The 24283-nt window shown below is 43.7% G+C and overlaps 1 protein-coding gene across 7 annotated transcripts in view; it reads left to right on the plus strand.

Moving 5' to 3' along the window:
* Nucleotides 1-24283, plus strand: part of rerea (arginine-glutamic acid dipeptide (RE) repeats a) — a 148262-nt gene that overhangs the window by 106163 nt on the left and 17816 nt on the right. For 5 of the 7 annotated variants that reach the window (XM_019863014.1, XM_019863015.1, XM_019863013.1 and 2 more), the window contains 7 exons: nucleotides 4556-4661; nucleotides 6028-6124; nucleotides 8355-8459; nucleotides 13113-13161; nucleotides 14546-14670; nucleotides 16023-16122; nucleotides 18012-18110. In XM_019863014.1, coding sequence (XP_019718573.1) covers nucleotides 4556-4661; nucleotides 6028-6124; nucleotides 8355-8459; nucleotides 13113-13161; nucleotides 14546-14670; nucleotides 16023-16122; nucleotides 18012-18110 — 681 coding nt within the window. Of the gene's footprint in view, nucleotides 1-4555; nucleotides 4662-6027; nucleotides 6125-8354; nucleotides 8460-9192; nucleotides 10194-13112; nucleotides 13162-14545; nucleotides 14671-16022; nucleotides 16123-18011; nucleotides 18111-24283 lie in introns of those variants that run through there. The other 2 variants (XM_019863019.1, XM_019863018.1) reach the window with 2 other exon arrangements.

Consider the following 24283-nt stretch of genomic DNA (forward strand, 5'->3'; position numbering starts at 1 on the left):
CACACACACACACATACACACACACACACACACACACACACACACACACACACACACACACACACACACACACACACACACACACACACACACACATATGCACGCAGCAGAAGGGAGAGCAAATTTGCCACTTTGAAGCATTCATCTAATATGGAGCTGTGCTGACAGATGGGCCCGGTGTGTTCAAAGCAGAGCTCACCCATTCGATATTCAAACAGGTCAAGCCAAAGGGATGCGGAGGGGAGAGGCGCCCCTGTGTAGATTCGGAGCAAAGGTTCCGCCAGAACCGCCACCACAGCTGGGACTTGACGCCCCCCCCCCCACACACACACACACGCGCGCTCCCATTCCTCCTCCTCCTCCTCCTCCTGCTCATCATCATCATCTTTCCTTCCCACACACATGGACTGTATTTGCTCTCTTTGCTGGACGGGCAAAGCACACTGTGCACAGTTACCCTTCCCAAACATTGTAATCAGTGTTTGTTTAGTGTTTATTAAATGTACTGAAGACAAGAACGCTTGAGGGCCTGGTTGTCCTTCCTTCGTCCCAGTGGCCGAGTGCACGCTGTGAAGCCCATACAGAGTGAGGGGGTGGGGTAAGAGTGTGCAGAGTGGAATTCTGCCGCTGCCGCCGCCGCCTCTGACAGCCTGATTTAGAGGTGCTGTCTTTTACCTCTGACACACAGTTTCAGCCTGCCTTAGTCTACTGCGGGGTTGGGAGAAGAAAAGTGATGCTTATCCTGAAAGCCTGTTATTTGTGTGTGTGTGTGTGTGTGTGTGTGTGTGTGTGTGTGTGTGTGTGTGTGTGTGTGTGTACTTGCTCACTGCAAGCTGGCATTTCTTGCTAACCCCCTCTCTCTCTTTGTCAGTCATCGTGATGTTGAAGATTACATGAACACAGCAGATCCCGTCTACCTCACCAGTTTATGTTCACACACACACACACACACACACACAGTAAAATACGTGTTTGGGAGTGTGTGTCGTCCAGATGGAAGCGTTTACTGAGTGTTGGTGTGCTTGGCACATCTCTCCACCTCACAAAAAGAGGGAGTAAATAGTGGAGAGCGAGATGCAAAACGAAGACAGCGGCTCAAGAGGTGGAAATCCTTTCCAACGAGCTCCCATCATATTTGTCTTGCATATGTGTGTTGTTGCACGTGCATGTGTGATCCTCCCAACCAGCTCTTCCTGCCTCCCCCCCACCCTCACTAATCTTATCATGTTAGAGTGGAAGATTAGTCCTCCTCGATTTCATCTCTGCCTCCAAATGCCACAATCAGCCTTTTGTTCTTCGGTTGTGCTCGCTCCCCCCTTGCGGCTGGGGAGGTGAAACACACTCCCCGTGTACCCGCCCCCAAGAGCTTGTCCTCTGTGCCATTTTGAGCCTCTGCCTGTCAATGTCACACTGCTACCAGCACTGATTGACTATGCTCCGGCCCACCCCTGCCCTCGGGGGGTTGGAGGGGGGTGCCGGCTAACTAAGCTGTTCGCACAGCAGCGCCTGCTAGCCAAGCCAAACTGCTCAACATTCCTTGCTAGCACCGAGCGACTGCTATCCGTTTGTCTGCATGTGTTGCAGATCCGTCTTTCCTTCCTTACCGCTGGCTGCCAGCTCCTGAAGGAAGTCATAGATCCCGCTTGCTGATGTCACCAGAAGAGTTAGCAGAGGAAGAAGAGAGTGTTTGAAAAGCAGAGAAAATAAACAGAGGTTTCCTGTTAATGAGGTGCACTGGGGGCCTGGCGTGTGGGAGCAAGAGGGTCTGGTTTAGTTTAAAAGCAAAAGCTCTTGTGTTACAGTGTGCGGCGGGAACGGAGGGCATGAGGTTTGCAGCTCACCGGTTGTCACAATGTTCCCTCAGTTGTTGTCGTTTGCTTACTCAGCAATAACTTTATTGGAAAAGCTGACGTGAACAGATGTGAGAAAAAGACCAACACGGATGGGTATGAGCCCCACCACTTGCTTTGCATTGAAAAGGCCTGTCTTAATTGCGGCCCGTCTGAATGGAAAGATGGAATTAATCCTACATTCGCGGCCCCCCCCCCGTTTTTTTCTTTACAATTTACTCCCTTAAATTAACACACATTTATGTTCTTTCTTCCGCCTTCGCTTTTCATTGTGATGTGCGTGCACGGCGGCCCCAGCTGGAGAGGTGACTGCACACACATGCAGCCGCACAAAGAGAACCGCTCACCCATGATGGATTCAAGGGGCCAGGCGCCCGAAGCCAGCGAGAAGGAGAATTAACTAACTCGCATAATGTTCTTTTGCTTACTTTTGGAGCCCAGATGAAAGCCACCATTAGTTCCTTTATTCATAAAGATCAACGTATTTGCTTTAGAGGGATATTTCAAAAGTATTTCTAGTGTAACTGTTGCGGCCCTCCCTTCTTTTTCCTGGCTTTCTGAGTGTGGCCAAGAATGCCACAGGCCAAGCTGAGACGGTGGGGGGCGAGGGGGGGGGGGGCGTTATTCACCGCCATTGTGCTCAAGCCCCAAAGCATGACTCTCAGATTTATATCTCCACACTCAGTGAAGGGCTAGCCTTGTCCCCTTGAGACTTTTGGCAAAGCACGGGGACACTTGTATTTATAAGTCTGCCGAAACGAGAACGTCTCCCCACCGCCCCATCAGCCCCTACCTTAATCCAACCCCACTCTTCTTTCTTTACCTTTTTTTCATTTCTGCCTCTCAGCAACTGGCTTTGCCTTTTAGCCCATCTGCTTGTGAGCAGCATTCCCAGGGTTGAGGGCTCAGGAGGAGGCAGGGCAGGGCCATGTTTAGCCTCTGGCGGGACGAACCGAGATGGCCGTCGTTCTACGGGGCTTTGATTTGCCACACAATCAGCGAGGAAGCTCTCCATGCAGTTCAGCGCTGTGGTTTTGTTATTTTGTTTGTTTTCAATGATGGAGGTAGTCAAAATCCAGTTCAATCCAAGCAATATTTTTATTTCGACTCTTAACACCCCCTTTGATACACTTGCCACATTTTTATCGGCGCACATTTTTATAGCGATGTCATAATTGAAAGCTGTGCCTTTCCCCCACATCTACTCCATATGTGGCACTCTGTCTTCCTCTCCATCTCTCCCCCACTTCTGCGCAAGAGGGCTTAACGCCACTTTGAGCTTCCAAACAGCAATATGCTCTATAGAGCAACATCTATTTTGGACACTTTGTCGCAAAAGAAATATTTTAGTCTTCTCTTTGCAATGCACCTTTTCAAATAAGTCTTTTTTTGTCAAAGTGCACCTTTCTGTTTACCTATCCACAGGCGCTACATCTTCTTTTTTTTTTTTTTCAAGCGTAAAATGAAACGTTCCGGCAGCACACTTGTAGTGTTTCAGTCTTCTTCAAGTCTTAATTATGGATCAGTACTGGAAAACTACTTGTTTCACTGTACTCGTGCTAATGTCTTAAAGGCAATCATGCCTATAAAGTCGATAGACACTGAGGAGATCGGGCGTGTGGGCAAACTTGACATGGGGGGGAGGAGGGCCATGACGTCACTGCACTGATTTCTTCACGCTCTGCTGAGGTTCTGTCTCAGTCCATTAGTGTAGCTCTCTGTCGACTCCAAGTGTGTGGTTCTGTGTGAATACTGACCGTCACCCAGAGGAGTCAATGCAGCTGACTGAGTGCATACCAGCTGCCGTTTAACACGTCCGCGCTCACTTCCTCCAACCGTGCTCAAGGTTGAAGGAGAAGAAAATGGAGTGGAGCACTGGAATGAAAACGATTAAACAGGGAAGGAGGGACTTGGAGGAGAATGGGAAAAGCAGAGGTGGGCTTGAGAGTGATTTGCTCAGCTCAGCCTCCTCCCCAGTGAAATAACTGAACAATGTACTCGAAATATCTTAACTCTGACCTCATGTTCCCCCCCCTCCCCCATACAGATAGGATAAGACAGAAAGGGGACGTACATTTCACTTATTTCCTTCTTTTCTCCGGTCCTGATAGTGGTGGTTCATACACACAATATAGTGTCATAGCCCAGCAGTGTCTGTAAATGTTCCATGAAACGACAGTGACGCTCAGTTGAGTTTATGGGAAGGCACCAAAAAAAAAAAATAATAATAACATGAAATGAAAACAGTATTTTACCCCTTTCATGCCTCGCCTCAATTTCTCCCCACCCTTCCCTTTTTTCTTTGACTGGCCATGGATGTGAGGATGTCTTCTCACTGCTGTGCCTCCACCTGCTGGCCATCTAAGAAATTACATGCCTTCCCTGAAATGCACTTCATAACAAGACCAGTAGAGGGCCGTCTGTTGAGCATCCATGCATCGATTATCTGCAAAATGATGTAAAAATAGCTCAATTAAATTGTAACCTGGTTCATTGGGGATAAAATGAACCTCACTCGGTTCTGACAATAACTTCCCACATCCCATCAACCTTGAAATGGCTTGCAACCCCTTTGTAATTGATTTCAGCCGCCCTTCATGCCACGCCGGCATCAGCCTTTCCGAGTCTACACAAAGCATCACTGTTGACAAGGGGCTCGTTTGCGACGGTGTGATCAAACTCAACGTCGTCTCTCTGTGTTGCAGAGTAAACGGGACCATCTGCTGATGAATGTGAAATGGTACTACCGCCAATCAGAAGTGCCCGACTCTGTCTACCAGCACCTGGTGCAGGATCGCAACAATGAGAACGGTGAGCCTGTGTACTGTGACACACGTATCTTTCCTTCACACACACACACACACACACACACACACACACACACACACACACACACACACACACACGCACACGTGTGTGCGCACGCGCACCTGTGTTCTCCAGATTTGTGAGGGCTACAGGAAGGAGCTGTGGGTTGCATTTCAAACGGAAAGCATGGCCTTGTGTCCTGGGCAGAGGAGCGAAATCAGTGGTGCTCCACTGTTCCCCTGGTAACGCTCCCTCAGTCCACACAGCAGTGCTGTCAAGTGTTAATAACCTGCAGTGCCATGTGGCCCTTGAGCATACACACTCTCAACAGCGCCCGTTACTCTCCCCATGATCGACTTCGCCGGGAGTAAACACAATCCCTGTTCTTAACGTCCTCAACAAAAGGGAGACACGGGTGGACCAACTGAGGCACACAAAAACAGATCATTTCATCTCCAAACATGAGCTGTCAAACAAAACAATCACATTTTTCAGATCTTTTTCTCCTTTAGTGAAAAGAGTGTGACTTTTTTTTTTTTTTAATCATACCTGTGGATGTAGTATCGTCTCTTTTTTTTTTTTACCCCCACAATTTATAGACATCAGCTATTCTAATATATTTTATATTACTTGTAGACATTATCTTTCAAGTGCTACTTTAAATTCACTTTTGATTTTTTTATTTTTATTTTTTATTTAAAGGAGCTAATGTGTACACCTTTTCACAAGCTGCTCACCTGTTGACAAATCCTGTTAGCGGCGCCCTGATGACTGAGCTGCTCTCAGTTTACCTCCCAGAAAGCAAATGCCTCTAAAAATATACACTGTGCCAGGGCCTGGAACCCGAGGTCAAATGCATAAACAAACATTTACAACTAAATAGGGTCAGAGGCAAGGCTTTTAGTTCACGCCATCCATTTTAGGAACCGAGCACAGCATATTTTTTGATTTGTCCACCATAGGGGAGAAGTGTCAGTGTGATGCTATGCCGTCCGCAGTGCGTCCTTGCAACAGGGACTCTGGATTATTAGGATTAATGTCGCAAGGTCATACTACAGTGGTCCCGGCATGTCACAACAACTCGGCTCGTTCATCAAAGTGCCATTTCAATTCTCTGCGCTGCTGATATGTCTCCCCCTCCCCCTTCTCTAAGGGTCACTTAAGTCGAAGACTGGACATGATGTCCTCCCCTCAGGGGAACACACTTTATTGGCTTTGCTCATTTATGAGGCATATTATTGACCTCTCCAAATGTATTTATGACTCACGATATAGAGAGCGACTGTCCTGATTTTATGAGTTAAATACATGCCATTTTTGTCACTCCATGCTTAGCAGATAACACGCTCCATTCATTTCTTTTTCCCAGACTCCGGCCGTGAGCTGGTTATCACAGACCCAGTGGTCAGGAGTCGAGAGCTCTTCATCTCTGACTATGTGGACACGTATCATGCTGCTGCTCTCAGGTATGCGCAAACGCTCCCATATCTTAATATGATTGCCGCACTCACATACTCAATGTTATCTATCGAAAAATGTGAAAGTGCTGCAACTGCAGTTCCAAACAAACTGGGGATTTCGTTTTGCACCGAACATGACTACAACGTACGATTGAACTCCCGAGATAAACCATAATTTGTTCCGGGATTGCAAAATGACCGCATGAAATCATCTGACTCAATATCACTCCAAGGTGAAAACATGAGATTTATCATTGTTTGAAATGCATATTGGCCAAATTCCCGCACGCCTTGGAAATGAACTGCAAGCAGACAATGCACATGCAAACTGCAAAATATGTGATCTTGTTGTCAGGATGGACATTTTGCCAAAAGTTGGCAATTAATGAGCACATGGTGGACCTTCACGTAGCTACGGGATCCAATTAGGTCTGGTCCACCAATAAGGATTTTTTTCAAATCTGTGATAAACCCCACACACAAAGTATTGTGTATGGTAAATTATTTTCAAAGTAAATTCACCCTTTTTTTTTTTTGCATAGTTGTATGCTAAATAGGTAAGTAATACCTTCATGCAAAGAACATTTCCTTGCTGTCAAATGTGATGTTCTATGTTCGTTCTGTCCGGTCATCAATCCCTCTCCCAATTTCTTTTTCCACAAAGTAAAACTGTCTGTGAGCAACACAGTGCAAGTCTCCCAGAAACCACGGATGTCAGGGCAAATTAGCTGCGCCTCGTCCTACATAGAGCATCCTTTGATTTCACTTCTACTACAGGGCTTCAGATAAATGGGATGGAATTCCAGTGGGATGCTGTATTGGTGCAGTTCTCTAAAGATGAATGCTCCCGTTGCCCTTTAATTTTTTTTTCACTGGTGGGGTTGACTGATGTCTGTGCGAGACAACTTATTGTGACAATTATACCCATGTTGTCTGTGGTCAAACAGTGCGGTGTCGCAGTACAAGTAGGGCCAAGTTAGGAGTGGGAAAAGGGAGACGTCATTGCACACATTTTGGCCAGTCTGAGCATGGTGTTCCACTGTAAAGTAATTTACTTTGGTTTTATAAATGTACATCCCAGGAATGTCTAATTAAGACATCGACTTTGTACTAGTCAGAAGCTTTAAAACACTGTGGATCTCCCGCATGTTTGAGAATACAGTATTCACATATTCACATATCAGAATCAGAATCATCTTTATTGGCCAAATATGTAGAACACACAAGGAATTTGTCTCCGGTATAACACGCTGCATTAGTATCCCCCGCCCCTAAAAATATTTTTGAATATCTGAACATATTTGGGCGGGGAGGGGGGGTTTCCTCCCCTTTTCCTGCTGTTTTTCATTGGAAAAAACATATTAAATTTTTAGCAGTGGGCTTTAAAGAATGTTTTGGATTTTTTTCTATATAGTTTTTGTACCGTATTTTCCCGCACTCTAAGGCACTTCTGAGTATAAGGTGCAGCTTCAACGAATGGCCTATTTTAAAACTTTTCATATGTAGGGCGTACTGCATTATAAGGCGCATAGAAGCTAAAATGGCTGTGGTTCCGTTATTCATCCACTAGATGGAGCTATGCTAAAGGGAACACAATACAATACAGCTTTATATACAGTCAAACCTCGGTTTTCGAATGTCCCTGTTCTCGACCAAATCGGTTTTCGACCAAAAATGTCAAGTTTTTTATGCCTCGGATTACGACTGCAAATCGGTTCTCGACCAAACTGAGCGCACTTGAATGCGCCACTTGACTCCTCTCGCCTTCCTTACACGAGGAAGTGATGCTTCCTCAGGTAGACGAGGAAGTGACACTTCCTCGTGTTGCGTTCCATTTTGAGCAGACGTGTTCAATAATTTTTTTTTTTTTTTTTAATAAAGAGCGTTCACAACCACTGCAGCTGAAACAAAATGCTGTCCAGAACATTTAAAATACTTATTATTAATCCAAAGAGAAGGTGCATCGGATTATGAGGTGCACTGTCGGCTTTTGAGAAAATTGAGTGCTTTTAGGTGCGCCTTGTAGTGCGGAAAATACAGTTTATATGTGTGGTGTGGATCAGCTATATATTCATGCATGCCATTTACTATCTTTTTATCTATCTATGTGTGTATGTATGTATTTCCCAATGCATTTAAATGGCCGTTAACTCTATTTGGATTTTCACTATTTTGGGGCAGGCTTGGTCCCTCTCCCTGCAACGGTGTCTGATCATGTTTGTCTGCTCTTCCACAGGGGGAAATGCAACATTTCACATTTCTCCGACATTTTTGCTGCCAGGGAGTTCAAAGCCCGCATTGACTCCTTTTTCTATATCCTTGGATATAACCCAGAGACCAGGTGAGGAGCTTTTCTTTTCCCTATTAATCCGCATGCTTGAAAAATGTGCTTAAACCAGAGTTGAAGCTTTACTAATTTACATTGTAGTTCCATAACTCTACTAAACATTTGTGTTGTCCAAATTTTAAAAATATTTTATTTAGAAACGTGACCAGATTCTCCTATGCACTTCAAGATGCTGTATGGTAATTGTCGACTGCATAACACTAATATTAAACCCACACTCTTCACAATTCGTAGAGATTGGCGCTTGAGCATTATGGTGAGTTATATATTTTCATGATAATTATATTTGTTCTGCCTTGCCTTATGTTGGCGCATTGAGGGATAATGATGCTAATATAGTTGTATGAAAATGTGGCTTCACTTTTATTGTCATATACACAAAATACCTCTTTGCTCGTATCATTTTTTTCTGTAGTGTCTCTTGTGTTACCATAGTGACCATATTAAAGTGGTGGTCCCGATGTTACGGTGTTGGTGCTGCTTGTAAAGGTATATAAAAATACACAGTGGATTTGTTTGTTGTTGTTTTATCTTATTGATTGTTAATTATTTAAATTTACTTTCTTGGGAGCCATGCTGAAGCCTAATTGCCAGCAAAAATCAAAGAGTAGTATGTTACGAACAGAGCAAATCTTTTTTCCGCTGTCTTAGAGAAAGCACAACAATAATAAAAATAAAAATAATAACAATAATGATGCACCAGATTTATAAAACACTCAAAGCACTCACAAAGACTCCATTTTTAATGCACCCACATGTTCACACACTGGTGGCAGTCAACTCGGAATGCAGCCACAGCTGCACCCGGGCAGGCTGACCGAAGCGTGGCTGCCAGTGTGCGCCTACAGCCCCTCCGACATTCACACCCAGCCGTGTGCCAGTGTGAGTGCCATTGGAGGCAAGGTGGGTGAAGTGTCTTGCGCGAGGACACGTGACTCTGTTGGACAGAGCGGGATTCGAACAGTTGACCCCCTGGTGACTGGACGACCCACTCTACCTCTGTCCCACGGTCGCCCCACAACTGAGCATTCTACATGAATGTTGTGACTGTTACAAAAACTGTTTGAACCGTATTGTTCGTGAACAGGGGTTCCACGGTAGATAATAATGGCCCCATCTGCTGGATCATGTGCGACAATGCCTCCTTGCAGCTAATGCAAAGGCGTCAGCAGTCGTGATTCCAGTCAGTCCGGTACCATTCACTCGTTGGGGCTTGTCACGTGTTGCACCGACGGTCGTCGGAGGGTTGCCAATTGACGGCACCCTCTCCCCTAGCTCTGTTCATTCCTCTTCCGCTTCACACCTCTCCCCACCCTTCTCTTCCTCTGCTCCACATGCTTGGTATTCCGAGCGGCGCTTCGGCAGCCTCGCAATTGCACCCGTGTTTATGATGGCGCATACACACAGGGGGGTGGGTCGTGGGTGGAGAGGGGGCACCGATTTCCGTCTCGTGCGTGCGTGTGTCTGCGCCTCTGGTTGGCCGTCCGCCGCTGCGGGGTCGCGGCACATGCTCAGTGACGTCCCCGTAAACAGCGAGGCGAGCTGGCAGGCGCCGTGCGTGCGCTCTCGGGCTGCTGAGGTCACGGCACAAACTCAGTGCGCGCCGCTCCATTTTGAGCACCCACGCACAGATAGGTGAGAGCCGGGGGGGGAGCGTCGCACACACGCAGTGTCACACGCAAAAGAAGGATCCATGTCCGACATGGACGACTTGTTCAGCCCGCGGAGGTAGGTTTTCCTCAGCAGCCGCGCGCGCTAAGGTCTCTTATCTGTCGTCCGCTTGTTTCGCTGTCATTGTGCGTTCGAGCTCGCGATGCCGTAGACTTACATCTGGAATTACGTGGTTGATGTCCACGCTAGCGTGCATGCGTTTGCGCGACGGTAGAACATTCCACTGGGGAAGCGAGAGTGGCTCCATTTTGCAGCTCCTGTTTACAATCGGATATGACATGGCGCTCAGTGGGCTGCACACAAAGCTTGACACAGACACAGCCACGCGCGGCGCCGGGCAAAAAACATTTGAATGCCGCCGAATTGGCTCCTCTCTTGTTTTTACTGCGCGGCAATTATGTCAGTGTGCCACACGCTCGCGCCGCTATTGGTTGAAATTGATAAAGGGGGCGGTGCTGAGGCTGATTGCAAGCACACACAAAGTTTGGATTTGAAACGCTTGTCATTAGCAGCTGGGCTTGTTGCATATCCGCAGTTTATTGGATAGAGCGGCTCAATGCCGTGCATTTGAACAAATGCAATTGGTTCCCTACTTAGCTTATTTAAATCATGTAACCCGTTTGTGTGTCACATAATGTGACCTGTAAAGTTGTCAACATTCAATTAAAATATAATAATGCATGAATTAATGATAAAATTCAAGCATGTGCAGGAGGTGTACCTCAATTAAAGCAGTACTAATCCAAACTGCCTAATTCCATGCTGGACAGAAAATACAGTGAAGCCCACATGTATATGTGGTTTACTATTCCTGATTTCACCCCTTTTGTTCCCTCTGGAACCAATTCTCACCTGTTTGCTGAGAAACTCACATATTCCCATTTTTTTGTGCCCATTATGCCCTAAAATGCCATAGCATGCCACCAAATCACTGCCTAATAGGAAAGTAGTAATGGGTGTTAAGTAAGTATGTTGAAATGATGCATCTCTGGCTGAGTGACTAAACTGTTCATATGTCAGGGAAGAGCTAAGTTTAGCCTGATGTTGTTTGCGGAAGTTTGTTAGCGTCTTCAGCACACGTGTATTATTTTGGCTCTTTTCCATGCACACTTCAAGCGAATTTCTCAAAATAGAATAACTGGTAAGCCAGGGGTGTCAAACTCATTTTTGTCGCGGGCCATATTGTAGTTACAGTTTCCCTTGGAGTGCCGTTATGAATTTGGGGAAATCATATAAATGTTCAATCCCCTCCACATGTTACATACACAGCGCACAACAAATTGATGAATAACTAGTTTTAAAATCAGAAGTCAAGAATAACGACTGTCATTGTGGGTTACATATGACAATTTGAAATGTTGGTTCAGACTTCAGCAAGAATCATGGAACATGACATGCTTGATTTGCTTTCGCGGGCCACATAAAATGAGGTGGCGGGCCAGATCTGGCCCCCGGGCTTTGACTTTGACACCTGAGTGGTAAGCTATTTAAATGAGGGGAATATGACTTTTAAAATGCTGAAGTGTTTTGAGGTCATAGTTTGTGGTGTATTTAAGGCTTAAACTATTAATATAGTCAGTTATTTAAAAATAAAAAAAAAGCAACATGTCATTTAGGCCCCTTTTTTTCCTTTTTCTCTTTAAGGCAGGGCATGGTCCCTGTCCCTCACGCGTGGCTGGCCTTTACTGTACACATATTGTATTAGATCTTAAAAAGATATTTTGAAGAGTTTACCAGGTGATTTGCCTGCACGTAGAAGCAGTTCTTCTGTACTCCATTTTCTGCTCTTAGCGTTCCATCTGGTTGTCTGCACTCAGAATCGAGGACTTGAATGCAGTCATCTTAACAGGCACACACTCAGCACGGACCCGGCTAGCTGCTCATTTTTTGGGATTGTGCCTGTAGCAGTTCAGCACGCTGTAGAGTTAATACTGTCAGTGACAGTGTGAACATGTTCGCTCACACTGTTGAGCCATGTTGCTATGATAAAACCTTGTCTCAGCAAAAGTAGTTCGTAGTTTTAATTTTGAGCATGGTTGATTTGTGTACCTTGACTTAAATTTTACCCTTTAAAGACAGTGATGCCATGAATGAAATTGTTGTGACTCATGAGGACAGCCGAGAGGATGATTTAAATGCTCTTCAATCATGATGCAAACTCCGCTGTCCTTTGTGACATCAGCGTGATTTATTCAATGATCATTATTCTAGGTTACTGAAGTCACTGAAGGGCTCGTCTGTCATAACAATAGCATTTTGAAAAATTTTGGGGGACATGCCGAGCAGCAGCAGCAGCCGCCAATTTTGAACTTCCTGTAAAAGGAATACTCCCGAGCTGCTGCAAACGTGTCTCGCTATAGGTTCGACCCACTATGTCCTCTTTGTTCCTGCGAGGAACAGCATGGCTGCTGCAGAGAACATTGGATCAAATAAGAACCTCTCTCACAGTCTGAGACTGGCGGGCCTCTCGTGTTTCAGCCACCTCCCGATGATGGAGTGCGAGCTTCTCAGGGTGCAAATCACACTGACACATTCTGGGCTGCCCTGCGCATGGCTCTATGAAAATCAGCGCTGTTACCTAGGCAACCAAAGGGGAAAGGCTTTTCAAAAGGAACAGCTTGTCATTTTCTTTAATCCACTGCAGCTGGAGATTCGGAACGCTGTTATTAAAGTGCAGTTGCTATGGCTACCGACATTTGTACCAGCAGCCGTTGCAGAGGCCCTTGTAGAAGCCCCCCTCCCAGCCCCTCCTTTTCTTTTAGAGGATTCCGTTTTATGGATGCATTCACAATAGCGCGCCTGCAAATGTACTGGTGTCCTACTCATTGTGTCGGCGCATTTAAGAGTTGTTTGAGTTTCACATTGGAAGCACCGCCTAATTCATCAAGTACAATGCATGCCGCTTTCTTTCAGCTAACTTTTGAAAGGCTTCCAAGTCGATACTGTTGGTTTAAATCTGGCCTTTTGTCTCCTCAGGCGGCTAAACAGCACTCAGGGGGAAATCCGGGTGGGCCCCAGTCACCAAGTAAGTCATCGCACTCTTCCAAATTGTATATCCGACCTTTCCATTAGAAAATGGCTCGGTTGTTGAATGTTTTATTTTACTTTGGAAACATTTGTCCTTCGTATTTTCTTCTTAACCATCTCCTGTTCTCATAACGTCCTAGCAGCCTGTCACTTGAGCGATGGTACGATTGCACATCAATTCAATAAAATACAAAAAAAAAAAAAAAAAAAAAGACTCTCTAAGTCCTACTAATGTGACCAACGTTCAAACACAAGAGCACACATTGGCCCACAAGTATATTGGTGTACCATAGGACTGAATGGGAGACGGTGAATGCTTCATCTCATCACGTTTTCGAAAAAAGTGCCTGGTACTTGGTTTTGCACGTGGCATGGCTTTTGAGATGCGATGCTTTCATACATTCATTGATAAAATGTTAATAATTGGAAAGTACTCAAAACAAAGAGTTTCTTTGCAGCATATGCAAACTCTTCCCTTTGAATGAATGGAATAGATTTTTTTCCCTTGCGGCTCATTTTTTCCTGCATTAACGAGCCTGTAAAAACACTTGTCCATGTTGATAAATCACAGATAATTATGCAATATAGACTTTTTTAATTTAATTCATTTGTCCCTGTCAACTCCTTAGGACATTTCGCAAAAGAAGTTAAGTCCAAAATCCTACAGTAGACAAAATTGGATTTGCATTTTGTTTTTTGTTTTTTAATTAGGATGTATTTATTTTTTATGTTTTTACAAAATGTCTGTGTCTAAAATGAAATGTATCTCAATTGAGGCTCATCAAATTTTTCCAAACTTAAATGGAATGGTCTTGCTCAGGTGACGCTTAAAATTAACAGGATCCTTGAATTGTGCAAAGGGATCAGGTTCCTCAAAATTGTGAATCTGAACGTATTTGAAAATTTGTAAAAAAAAATATCAGAAATATATCTTAAAATCTTGGGGGTGGGGGTTCTTGTCATTTCCATCCAGAGCACAACAAACACATATCACTATAACTCAAAATTTGGCCGAGGTTTGAATCGTTATGAGCCTTTGGTGATTTTATCATTTAACACAATCTGTCAACATGAAAGTATTGGGGGTAGGTAGGGTTTTCGTTCGACGTTAACCCAATAATATACTGTATACCGTCATCTGCCACACCGAAGTGCAGTTATTAAGATCTGCGGAAGCGTAGCGCACGGAACCACATGCTAAATAAAGTGCAATTGCGTTGACGCAGCTACGTATCACTGTGCCTGCCCTCTCGTGCATCCCCGCCACTACTGAGAGAGTGAACGTTGCTGACGGGTTGGAAAGCTGATATTTTCATCAAGCCTGCGTGCTATTTGTAGTGTGACACCATCTGTCCTACTCCTTCTCCCCCGGACCTATTTAGGCTAAACTTCCAGAGCTGCAGCCTTTCCCCTCCTCTGGTGGACAGGCCATAACGGAGAATGAGGAGCTGGTCTGGATGCCGGGGGTCAACGACTGTGACCTTCTCATGTACCTCAGAGCCGCAAGGTGAGCCCGAGTCACATTCTTCAGTGTCACCCAAGTGTGTTTGTTTATATAATGGAAAAGCAACATTTGTTTGTGTTACACACAAATCAATTTGAATTGCGCCACTGCCTAATACATTTTTCAAATTCGAATTGGTTACATTTAGTTTTATGTCAGATATGTTTTCCAGAAAAACAACAGTAATGACATGCAATGTTTATTTTCATTCTATGTGTATGAAAGGAAGAGTATGAAAATATCGTAACACAACTGTCATGAACAAAATTATTACAATATTTGCATTAAAATGTAAAGAATGTCAAATATATGCACCGAAAGCAATGAAGCCAATTTTATTTGTATACACAAAAAACTACACACTCAGCAACTCGACTTTTTACACATTACAATATGTGAACAACTGCAACCAAAATAATTTCTATGAATTTATAAACAATGTTGTGTTTCGCCTTGTTCACTCATTGGCAGTAAAACTACCAAGTACTGTATCAAATTGTCTCCGTTCGTGATAGACCGCTATGCTTCATTCAGGGCCGATATTGATTAGTAATATTGAAGGAGACCACTAACCATTTGTGGTAAGAGTGACAATAATGTCAAAATTTTGAGGAACACAAACGCGCAAGACTTCACTCCGTTTAAATGCATTTAAGGACAGGTTTATTAACCAGCTTTTGAAAATTATCAACATGTTTTTTTTTTTGTTTTTTTTTGTCAGTCCTGGAAAATAGACATCTTTGTTTGAAAATGGAACCAAAAAGTGCAGGGAGCTTGCAGCCTAAGCAGCATTTCTGATAAAGTTAAATGGAAATTTTAACAAATACGTTTTCCACACTAAATTAAGTTTTACAAAATGTCAATTTCATTAAAATTTGAATCTTTCCATTATTACTATCTTTATTTTAAGTTGAGAAACAAAAAAGTCCATCCTCAAAACACCAACTGGCCAACAGGTCACCAGTGTGTGGTGCCCACAGAGAGTTTTAACGTCTCAAAATAATCCAATTTTTAATTGCTCGCTTACTGGGCATTGGATTGTTAAAAAAATAAGAATAAAAAATGGTCGATGCTGATATGCACCAAAATGCACAATAGTGGTCTATCACTTGTCTCAATACATTTCTGTGTTCTCTTATTGGTCACAAGAATGTAGACAGGAATTAGGATTGCTTTACACACGAGTGAGCGATTAGCAAATAAAATGACACAAATAAACATCAAATGGAGTAAAACACTTGGTGTTTCGGAGGATGCCCATGAGACACGACATCGTTGCCGTCCAATCGATATTGTTAAACGCTTGAAGCAGGAGACCAGCGGTCATTCATGTTGACTATGTGCTGCATCCACAGGAGCATGGCCGCCTTTGCAGGGATGTGTGACGGAGGCTCAACAGAGGATGGATGTCTAGCAGCCTCTCGAGATGACACTACATTAAACGCACTCAACACTGTAAGGGCAATACCATACCATAATTCTTAACACTGGGCTGAACGTAGTCAAAAAAAACACCATCATAATGTTTGAATCACCGGGAGTCCGCTCATTACTGCATCGCTTCAGTGACAGGCAATGATACGGCCCCTGAGCTAGCAGAGTACCTTCCTGTAGTAAACTCTCCCTCGGGGGCTTCTTAATACATCAGATGTAATGAGAGATGTGGCTGTCACACCGAATTTGAATACAGAGATATAAAATGCTATGGAGGAGATGGGGGGGGGGGGGCCATAAACAGGGCATTTGTATTCCAACTCTATAAACCAGGACATTAACAGAGCTGGCTGGTCATTGTCTGTCAACCTACCTCTATGGATTTGCAATTCCAATGAGTAGTACTTATTTTATTTTTTTCCTCGGACTCAATAATGTCTATTTTTCAGCCAATTTAATGTGACACCAGGCTCAAAGCTGCGTTGCGACTGCCTTTGTCTCTGTGTTGTTCGCCGTCGCGCCTTTTCCTTTCATCCTCAAGCTGAGGTATCTGATCATTGTCCATCCTTTGAAATATATTTTGTCGTCTGTGATAATGTATCTCCTCAATAAAATACACACGCAAAAACAGATGAGAAGAATGCTTTCACTGAGACTTATATTGCCGAAGAAAGGGAATATAGCAGGAGAAAACGGTACCCCAAGGGCTTAAAATGTTGCACTTTGCACAATAAAAGCACGCTGCATAGTTTTTTTGATGTTACACACGGGAGCATATGTGATCAAAAACAAAGAATGAAGAGTATAGTTCTAGAAAGACATTTCAAGTATAGATTTCAGCAAATATTCTCATTGTCATATGTGTCAAACTCCTGGCCCAGCATGCAATTGCATCCGGCCTGCGGAAGCGTTTGGTAACAAGAGTGTAACTGTCCGATGTAGTGAGCATAAAAAGAGGCTAATGGCAACTTTGTTGATCTCAGCCACACCGAATCGATATTTGACACAAACATAGACACGTAGTTCCAAATGATGCAACTGACCACAGTGTCGTTAATTGGACTAAGATTGTAGCTAATTCTACCCAGCTATAAATTAAACCACAAATATATTGTCTGTACACAACAGCAATGTAAAGAGGCACGAAAAAAGTCAAACATGAGAATTGCGACTACAGCATGTTGGGAAACGTCTCTTTCGATTCTCTCACGCCACAATAGCTTTTTTTTTTTTTTTTTTTTTTTTTAATGACATGTGGTGAAGCAGTGATAACACTCAAACCTCAAATCTCATAACGCATCGCAGCAGTTGCCTTACTGAACGATCATTCCATTGCCTCCGTCGACATGTGACTTGTACATCTTGAACACTGTCTCACTGGTAGCACAATTTCTCTGTGATGAAACTCACTTTATCCCAGACGTAAACGAACTTGTTGCCAAGAAAAGAATGCAATTATCCAGCTCTGACGAAATAGCATAAGAGCAAAGAAATTGACAAATTTTGACATCTAATTATTGTTGAATTTCTTTTCATTTTTTTTCTTTTCAGTTTTTTTTTTTGGGAGGGGGGTTGTTTTTTGTTTTTTTGCAGGGCAACATAAGTTATTGGAAGTTTAAATTGATTTATTTGGGAATAATATCATATCCTGTTTATTTCAACTTACATTTATTTAAAAAAAAAAAAAAAAAAGTTTACACTGGCCCATGATCCAAAGTGTGTTCTGAATTTTTGCCGCAAAAGCGAGTTCAACATGCCCGTTCTAGATTTTGTTTTTAAGGAATGTGCTGCTTTCCTGTTTAAAGTTCAAAAGGTTTGCGTTCAAGTTCAATTTCAATACTGTATAATTATTTGCAGGTGTCGTGTTTTTAATTTCCTTGTTTTTGATTGTAATTTTCTTTTTCCTGCAGCTTCATGAGAGCAGCTACGATGCCGGCAAAGCTCTCCAGCGGCTGGTGAAGAAGCCGGTACCAAAGTTGATAGAGAAGTGCTGGTCTGAGGATGAAGTGGTAAGAAAAACCGCAGCGTCCATTTGAAGGCACATGCATATACAACACGTGCGCGCAATGCGAAAAGAGATTTATGAAAAGGGATGCTTGAGTATCTGGTGAGGTTATTCTCCTTGCTGCGCATTATTGTGACGTTACATGTTCAACAGCTGACAAAGACTAGTTCATGCCTGTGGAGGGTGCTGTTGAGAGCCAGTTGAAGCAGTGCTCATGGGCCGGCGTCTCAAAAGACATCAGGGAAAACACTTTCCAACTCGACCCACCCTCAAAGCAGCTGCATCCGGTTTATCACCCACAGAATAAATCTTTAGGGGGAGAAGGCTGGAAATGGTATCGGCTGAGCGCTGGTAATCCTATCTGCCATTTGAATTGAGATGTGCATTTTGACACAGCTGTTCAAGAAATGGAATCGGAAAAAGGGGCGAATAGGAGGGCAAAGAGCGCTGTGCCGCAACAACTAAATAGTCACACCTTTCTTTGTTATTCAAGCGAAGTACATTGACCTCATTCTTTCCGTGGTGTCTTCTTCCTCCTCTTTTCTCTGGTTTTCCACGTGATGTTACCGGTAATCCTGAAGCTTGGCCCCCTTTTGTTCAGTTTTGAGTCGAGCGGCTCAGATGCTGTGCAAGTGGTGATGTGATGGACAGATTAAAAAAAACCAAAAAGCTGTCAGCTGGTAGTTAAGTCAGCCATGCTTTTGTTGCACCGGTTTTGCGTTCTTGTTACCACGTGAAACTGCTATGGAAAGGTGACATAACAAACATGCATGTTGATGATCCTGAAGCTGATCATCACCTTCAGTTGTTGTGTCTGGAGTGTGTCGTGCGGAGGCTATTTGTGCAGCACTTGCCCAACCTGGGGGAGTTGAATATCCAGTAGGTCCCAGTGATCTGTTCACCAGTTGTGCCTTTTCAGCTTCATGGCCTCGAGGGACTTGTGTCAGTCGGCCCAGCTCACAGAAAGCGAGCCGGGCCTCTCTCTTTATTTATTTATCGTCCGCCTTGCCTTCCTTTTACATCTCTTCTCCTCCAGGTTGAGCGTCATTATCCCTGCCTGCTCTTTCTCCTCACCCTCGGCTGTACTTATGATGTGAATTACTACTGACAGCCGGTGTCACCGGAATGATAGCAGTGGCCTGTCTTCAAGGTCACTTGTCAGCCTCCCCTCCTCCACTTTGACTTGCCTTGACCTCACACATCTCTTAGGTGGCAGCTGCTGATACAAAATCCTGGACCTTCACTAAACTCTTCAGATTTGTATATCTGGCCACAATTCCTGCGCAGAATATATGTCAGCAGAGGTAGAGTTAGATTGATGTTATCCCAGTATTTATCTGAAGTAAAAGTTAAATACAGTGAAACGCCTCTACAACGAAATCATGTTTGCAGCAAGAAATTTTTCACAACAGGGGACTTTTCACTGTAGCAAATTTTATCTCAGATGTAAACACGAACACACACAAAAACATATATGTGTACTTTTTATTTTTAATCCAATAGTGCATAAGTATGAGCATACACTAATTTGACACTTCATATAGCCAGCGTAGAAAGACAAAAAGGGAAAGAAATTGTGAAATTGACGATCAGCATTTACTTTCACTTACATCAATTTCATGCATAATGTCTTTTATTTTGCTTCCTCCATCTTTCATTCTTATGACCTTTATCCTGTCTTCAAGCGTTAAAGCTTTTCTTTTCTCAACTCCTTGGTATGCAAAGGTCCGTTTTGTCGCCATTTTAGCAATGCAACGTTCGTGCTGCATCTGAAACAAATACTGTACTTCCTGTACTACTGCGCAGGTGTAAACCAGTGTGGTGGTTGCTGTTGCCGTTTCCGAACGAAGCAGTATAGGTCGCTGTGGCAGGCTGAGGTTGGATTAGACTTTTGCGGAAGGCTTGTTTTCGTTGTAGTGAATCTCATTGTGAGGCAAGAGCAGAGAAAAAGATTTCGTATAACGGAACAGGGGGACTTTTCGTTGTAAGGGGAGTAGAAAAGTGGGAATGGCTTTCATGCATGAAAATGTTTTCACACTAGGGGGTATTTTCGCCCATGTAGGTTTCGTTGTAAAGGAGTTTCACTGTACTGTATACCCTTTCAGGGACAGCAGTTACTACAGTCGACAGCTTATCATGTTAGCGGGTTACAGGGTGCGTGAAATTGTTAAATAGCTTGTGTATTTGAAATGGCTTTCCTGCTTTTGTCACTTAACTCAGCCCGAAACGCGAAGCGAGGTAACAGGTACTCTCTTCTTTTGGCTCATTTGAAAACATTTTACTTCTTCAAAAAACTAGCAGTAATTCAAGCCACAAATATTTTCTTTGTCAAAAAACTTTTTTTTTTTAATGTTTTAAAAATATTGTTATCTCTGTACTGCACAGTACTTGCTTTTTTAAAAATCTTGCGGAAAAGATATTCACAAAATAAATTTAAAAAAATACACCTGATGCTAAAACGAAGAACATTTTCCAAATCTATTTTAACCTTGACCTGTCTATGACGTAATGTTTCATTTCAAAAACACACCAACAAGAATTACAACTCGATGGCATTTCATTGATTAAATAAGGAGTAACATCCTTTCGTATCTCTTTGGTTGTATTTATTCAATTGATGAAATCGGACAACACGCCGTTTGTCCGCATACGACAGACTTTATTCTCTTAATATCTGGTTTTGCCCGGCACTGTCATCTTCAAATTATTTGACTGGACAATGCGTTTTTAGTTGTCACCGATCAAGTAGGTCACACATTATCGTGTCTTTGTTTGTGCTCAAACACCAGAGGCACGCAAATCGAACATAACCCTTTTTTTCCACATGGGTGGCCCACACCAGACAGCCATGGTGGCTCACACACTTGCTCACATGCACCCCAACCTACAAAGTCAGCCGAAACTGCACAAAAAAAAAACACATAACACAACACACAGTGATTTTTTTTTTTTTTTTTTAATTCGCAAGGACAAAGAAGATCAAAGATGTTAGTTACTCGCCTCAAGCTCTTGTGAGATGGAGAACTCACCGAAAATTACACGCATTAGCCTAGCAGGCATTAATTACAGCGTCGCTGTCTCTCCCTGCTCGGAACTCCTCGCCTCCCTTCCACTCTCAATAACCAGTCAAATCGCAGGCTTTGCAAATAGCAAATTGTGTTTCGTCAAATCTCAATGGCATTAATTGTCCCTATTAGAAAAGTAAAAAGAATAACGATGGCTTGTGTTCAGTAGAATATGCCTCGTTTACATATTGTTCCATACATTTATTGTGCAGGGTCTTCCAGCAAAATCTTCCGTGCACTTAATTACTTTAAAATGATAGCTCAACTTCTAAAAACAACGCTAAATGTTTTTTTTTTTTTTTAATGGCCTTTGTTTTGCCATCACACTAATTATTTTGCGTTTGCAAACGGAATAACAGGCGGTGCCATCTAAACAAACAGCACGAGCAACGGTTTTGCAGTCTGTCGTCGTGTCGGAGATGTATGACTGCGGTGGGGCTGTAGGTCCATATTCCCCAGCCAGCTGCGCTGTGCCACGGCTTATCTCCGCCTGTGTCTTCAGCTGATGGATGACCCCAGCTAGCTCCCAACATCATCCAGGTGGGAGGGAGACAATAGCCCAGCAACTGCGGGGTTGGCTTGCTCTAAGGTAGCCACGAGCCGTGCTTCATACGACGCGTGCGCCCTTGAGCCTCTTCTTTCTTTCTCTTCGGTCTTATTTGCAGTTGCAAGAAAAAAAAAAGTATGTGAAGCCTTTGGAATTCCCGGGATTTCTGCATAAATTGGTCGTAGAATGTGTTTTGATCTTCATCTAAGTCACAACAACAAACACAGTCTGCTTGAACTAATGCCACACCAACATTATTATTTTTATTGAACACACCCTGTAAACATTCACGTTCATGGTGGAAAAGTAAGTGAACCCTTGGATTTAATAACTGGTTGACCCTCCTTTGGCAGCAATAACCTTAACCAAACGCTTCCAGTAGTTGCAGATCAGACCTGCACAACGGTCAGGAGGAATTTTGGACCAATTCCTTTGAACAAAACTGTTTCAGTTCAGCAATGTTCTTGGCATGTTTGATGTGAATCACTCACTTGAGGTCATGCCACGGCATCTCCGTCGGGTTGAGTTCAGGACTCTGACTGGCCCACTCCAGAAGGCGCATTTTCCTCCCTTGAAGCCATGCTGTTGATTTCTTTCTGCGCTTTAGGTCATTGTCCTGTTGCATCACCCATCTTCGGTTGAGTTTCAATTTGTTGTCAAATGGCCTTAAGTTCTCCTGCAAAATGTCTTGGTAAAACTTGGGAATGCATTTTTCGTTTAAGTACTGGTATCAAGGTGCTTTGTATTTATGTCTAAAATTTGGTATCGCCCCAACACTAACCACACTGAGCCACATAAATCAGACAAGTTATGTTAATTGTGAAAACTCCGTCTGAAATATCTTAAACTACTAAAAGATAGTTATTTGGCGAAAGGGTACAATTGTGGTCATGCTGAGATGTCCTTGTCATATATCAGGCAATCCTTCTATTATTACATATAATGATTGATGATTATTTCAAATAGCAGTGCTTCTTGGTTTTGGGTGGCAATCCACCATCGCCCCCTGGCTCCTCATGCGTGTTCACGGCCCGCTCTGAAAAGATGGCTTTTAGCAAGTCAGCTGTAATGGCTCCATATTGCGTGAAAGGGCTTTTGTTGACCGAGGTCTGCCTTGGACTAGTGTCGAAATGGTATAGCATGCGCAAGCTGTCAATGCTGATATTTCTTACTGCTGCTTATTTACACATTATCAAAGCCAGTTTTACAACTTCCAGCAATGAACTATAAAGCAGGAAGTGCTCACAGGCAACAAAGACCTATTGAGTTTTTTTTTCAATGTCCCCTCTCCACCCACAATGGAGAAGGGAAACTTGGGGCGGGCTAAAAGCGGCAGCTCTCTGCAACACACTCCCGACAGAGAGGCCTGTTTCTGCACAGCGGCTGGCCATTTGGTAGCACTCCCAGCCTTAACCCCCGTCCCCCCCTCCGCCCCACTTCTTCCTCTCACTCACTCTCCCAGCGCCTCCAAACCACTCCTCTGGCACTGTTGTTGCCCAGCAACGGAGGGCTGGAGCAATAGGAGCAGGGGCAGAGTGATTCAGGGAGCAGATTGGTGGATGATTTATTAGCTGGGCTTGGAGAGCAGTGAGCTGAAATGGAGTCTTAAACTGGAGCCGACATGTAGAGAGGGAGGAGGGAGTTAGCAAGAGAAAGAAAACGGAAGAAAGAGGGCGGGGGCATGACAGACGGTGTAAATTATACGTTGGGAACATAATTAAAGTGACATAATTAGGACAGACATAGAAATTGAACTGAACCTCACGGCTACAGAAGTAGGCATTACACGACCGTGCATTGCGGAGAGGGGATCTAAATATTGGCAAAATCTCCATTCCTCAGCCAATATGCTTGGTTCGCCAGTTTTGTCCACACATGTTTAAAAGCCTTGAAATTCTCATCGTCAAGTAATTGTTTTGTCATTATTTGACCTCCTCCATGGGCAAATGTCATGAGTTGCTTGTTTTATGGCGCTACTTTGTTGGAAGCCTCAGGTGTGGTTGGAGGCAGTCAAGGCTGGCCTGAATTGCGTCGGTTGCAGACGGCTCCATCTGCTGGTTAATCAGACACTACACCGTCTGATTGGTGCAAATCAACCTCCACCTCAGTCCTGCAACATGCTTTCTTTAATTTGGGGGGGTGGTGGGGGGTGCCGTTTTGTTTTTTTAAACACTCCTTGTTTGCCTGAACTGAAATGAACACATTGAACTCAGTCATTTCCCCCCTTTTTCCTGCAATTACGTCATTCTCTTCTAAAAAGTGAGTTGTTTTTTTTTTTTTTTTTTTTTGGTAGCTGGTTTTGTGTCTTGTAAATATGGCTTTTGTTCCCCACTGCATCGGGTAAACAGAGTGTTGGTTACATAACTTAAGTATGCGCCATGGAAAATGAACTCCTAAGGTTTGGGAAATACTCCGTGTCTGGTTTTTCCCCTCTCTCGCCTCCTTCTTCCATGTCCGAGACCTCTCTCCACACATCACATATCAGCCAGTCGCGTCAGTCTCGGGCTGCTCCGGATTGTTGCTTGGTTTTTTTGTTTATGTCTGTGTTTCAACCTCAAGTAAACT

This window comes from Hippocampus comes, unplaced genomic scaffold (assembly GCF_001891065.2).
Source record: "Hippocampus comes isolate QL1 unplaced genomic scaffold, H_comes_QL1_v1.1 scaffold1, whole genome shotgun sequence".
Taxonomy (NCBI): Eukaryota; Metazoa; Chordata; class Actinopteri; order Syngnathiformes; family Syngnathidae; genus Hippocampus; species Hippocampus comes.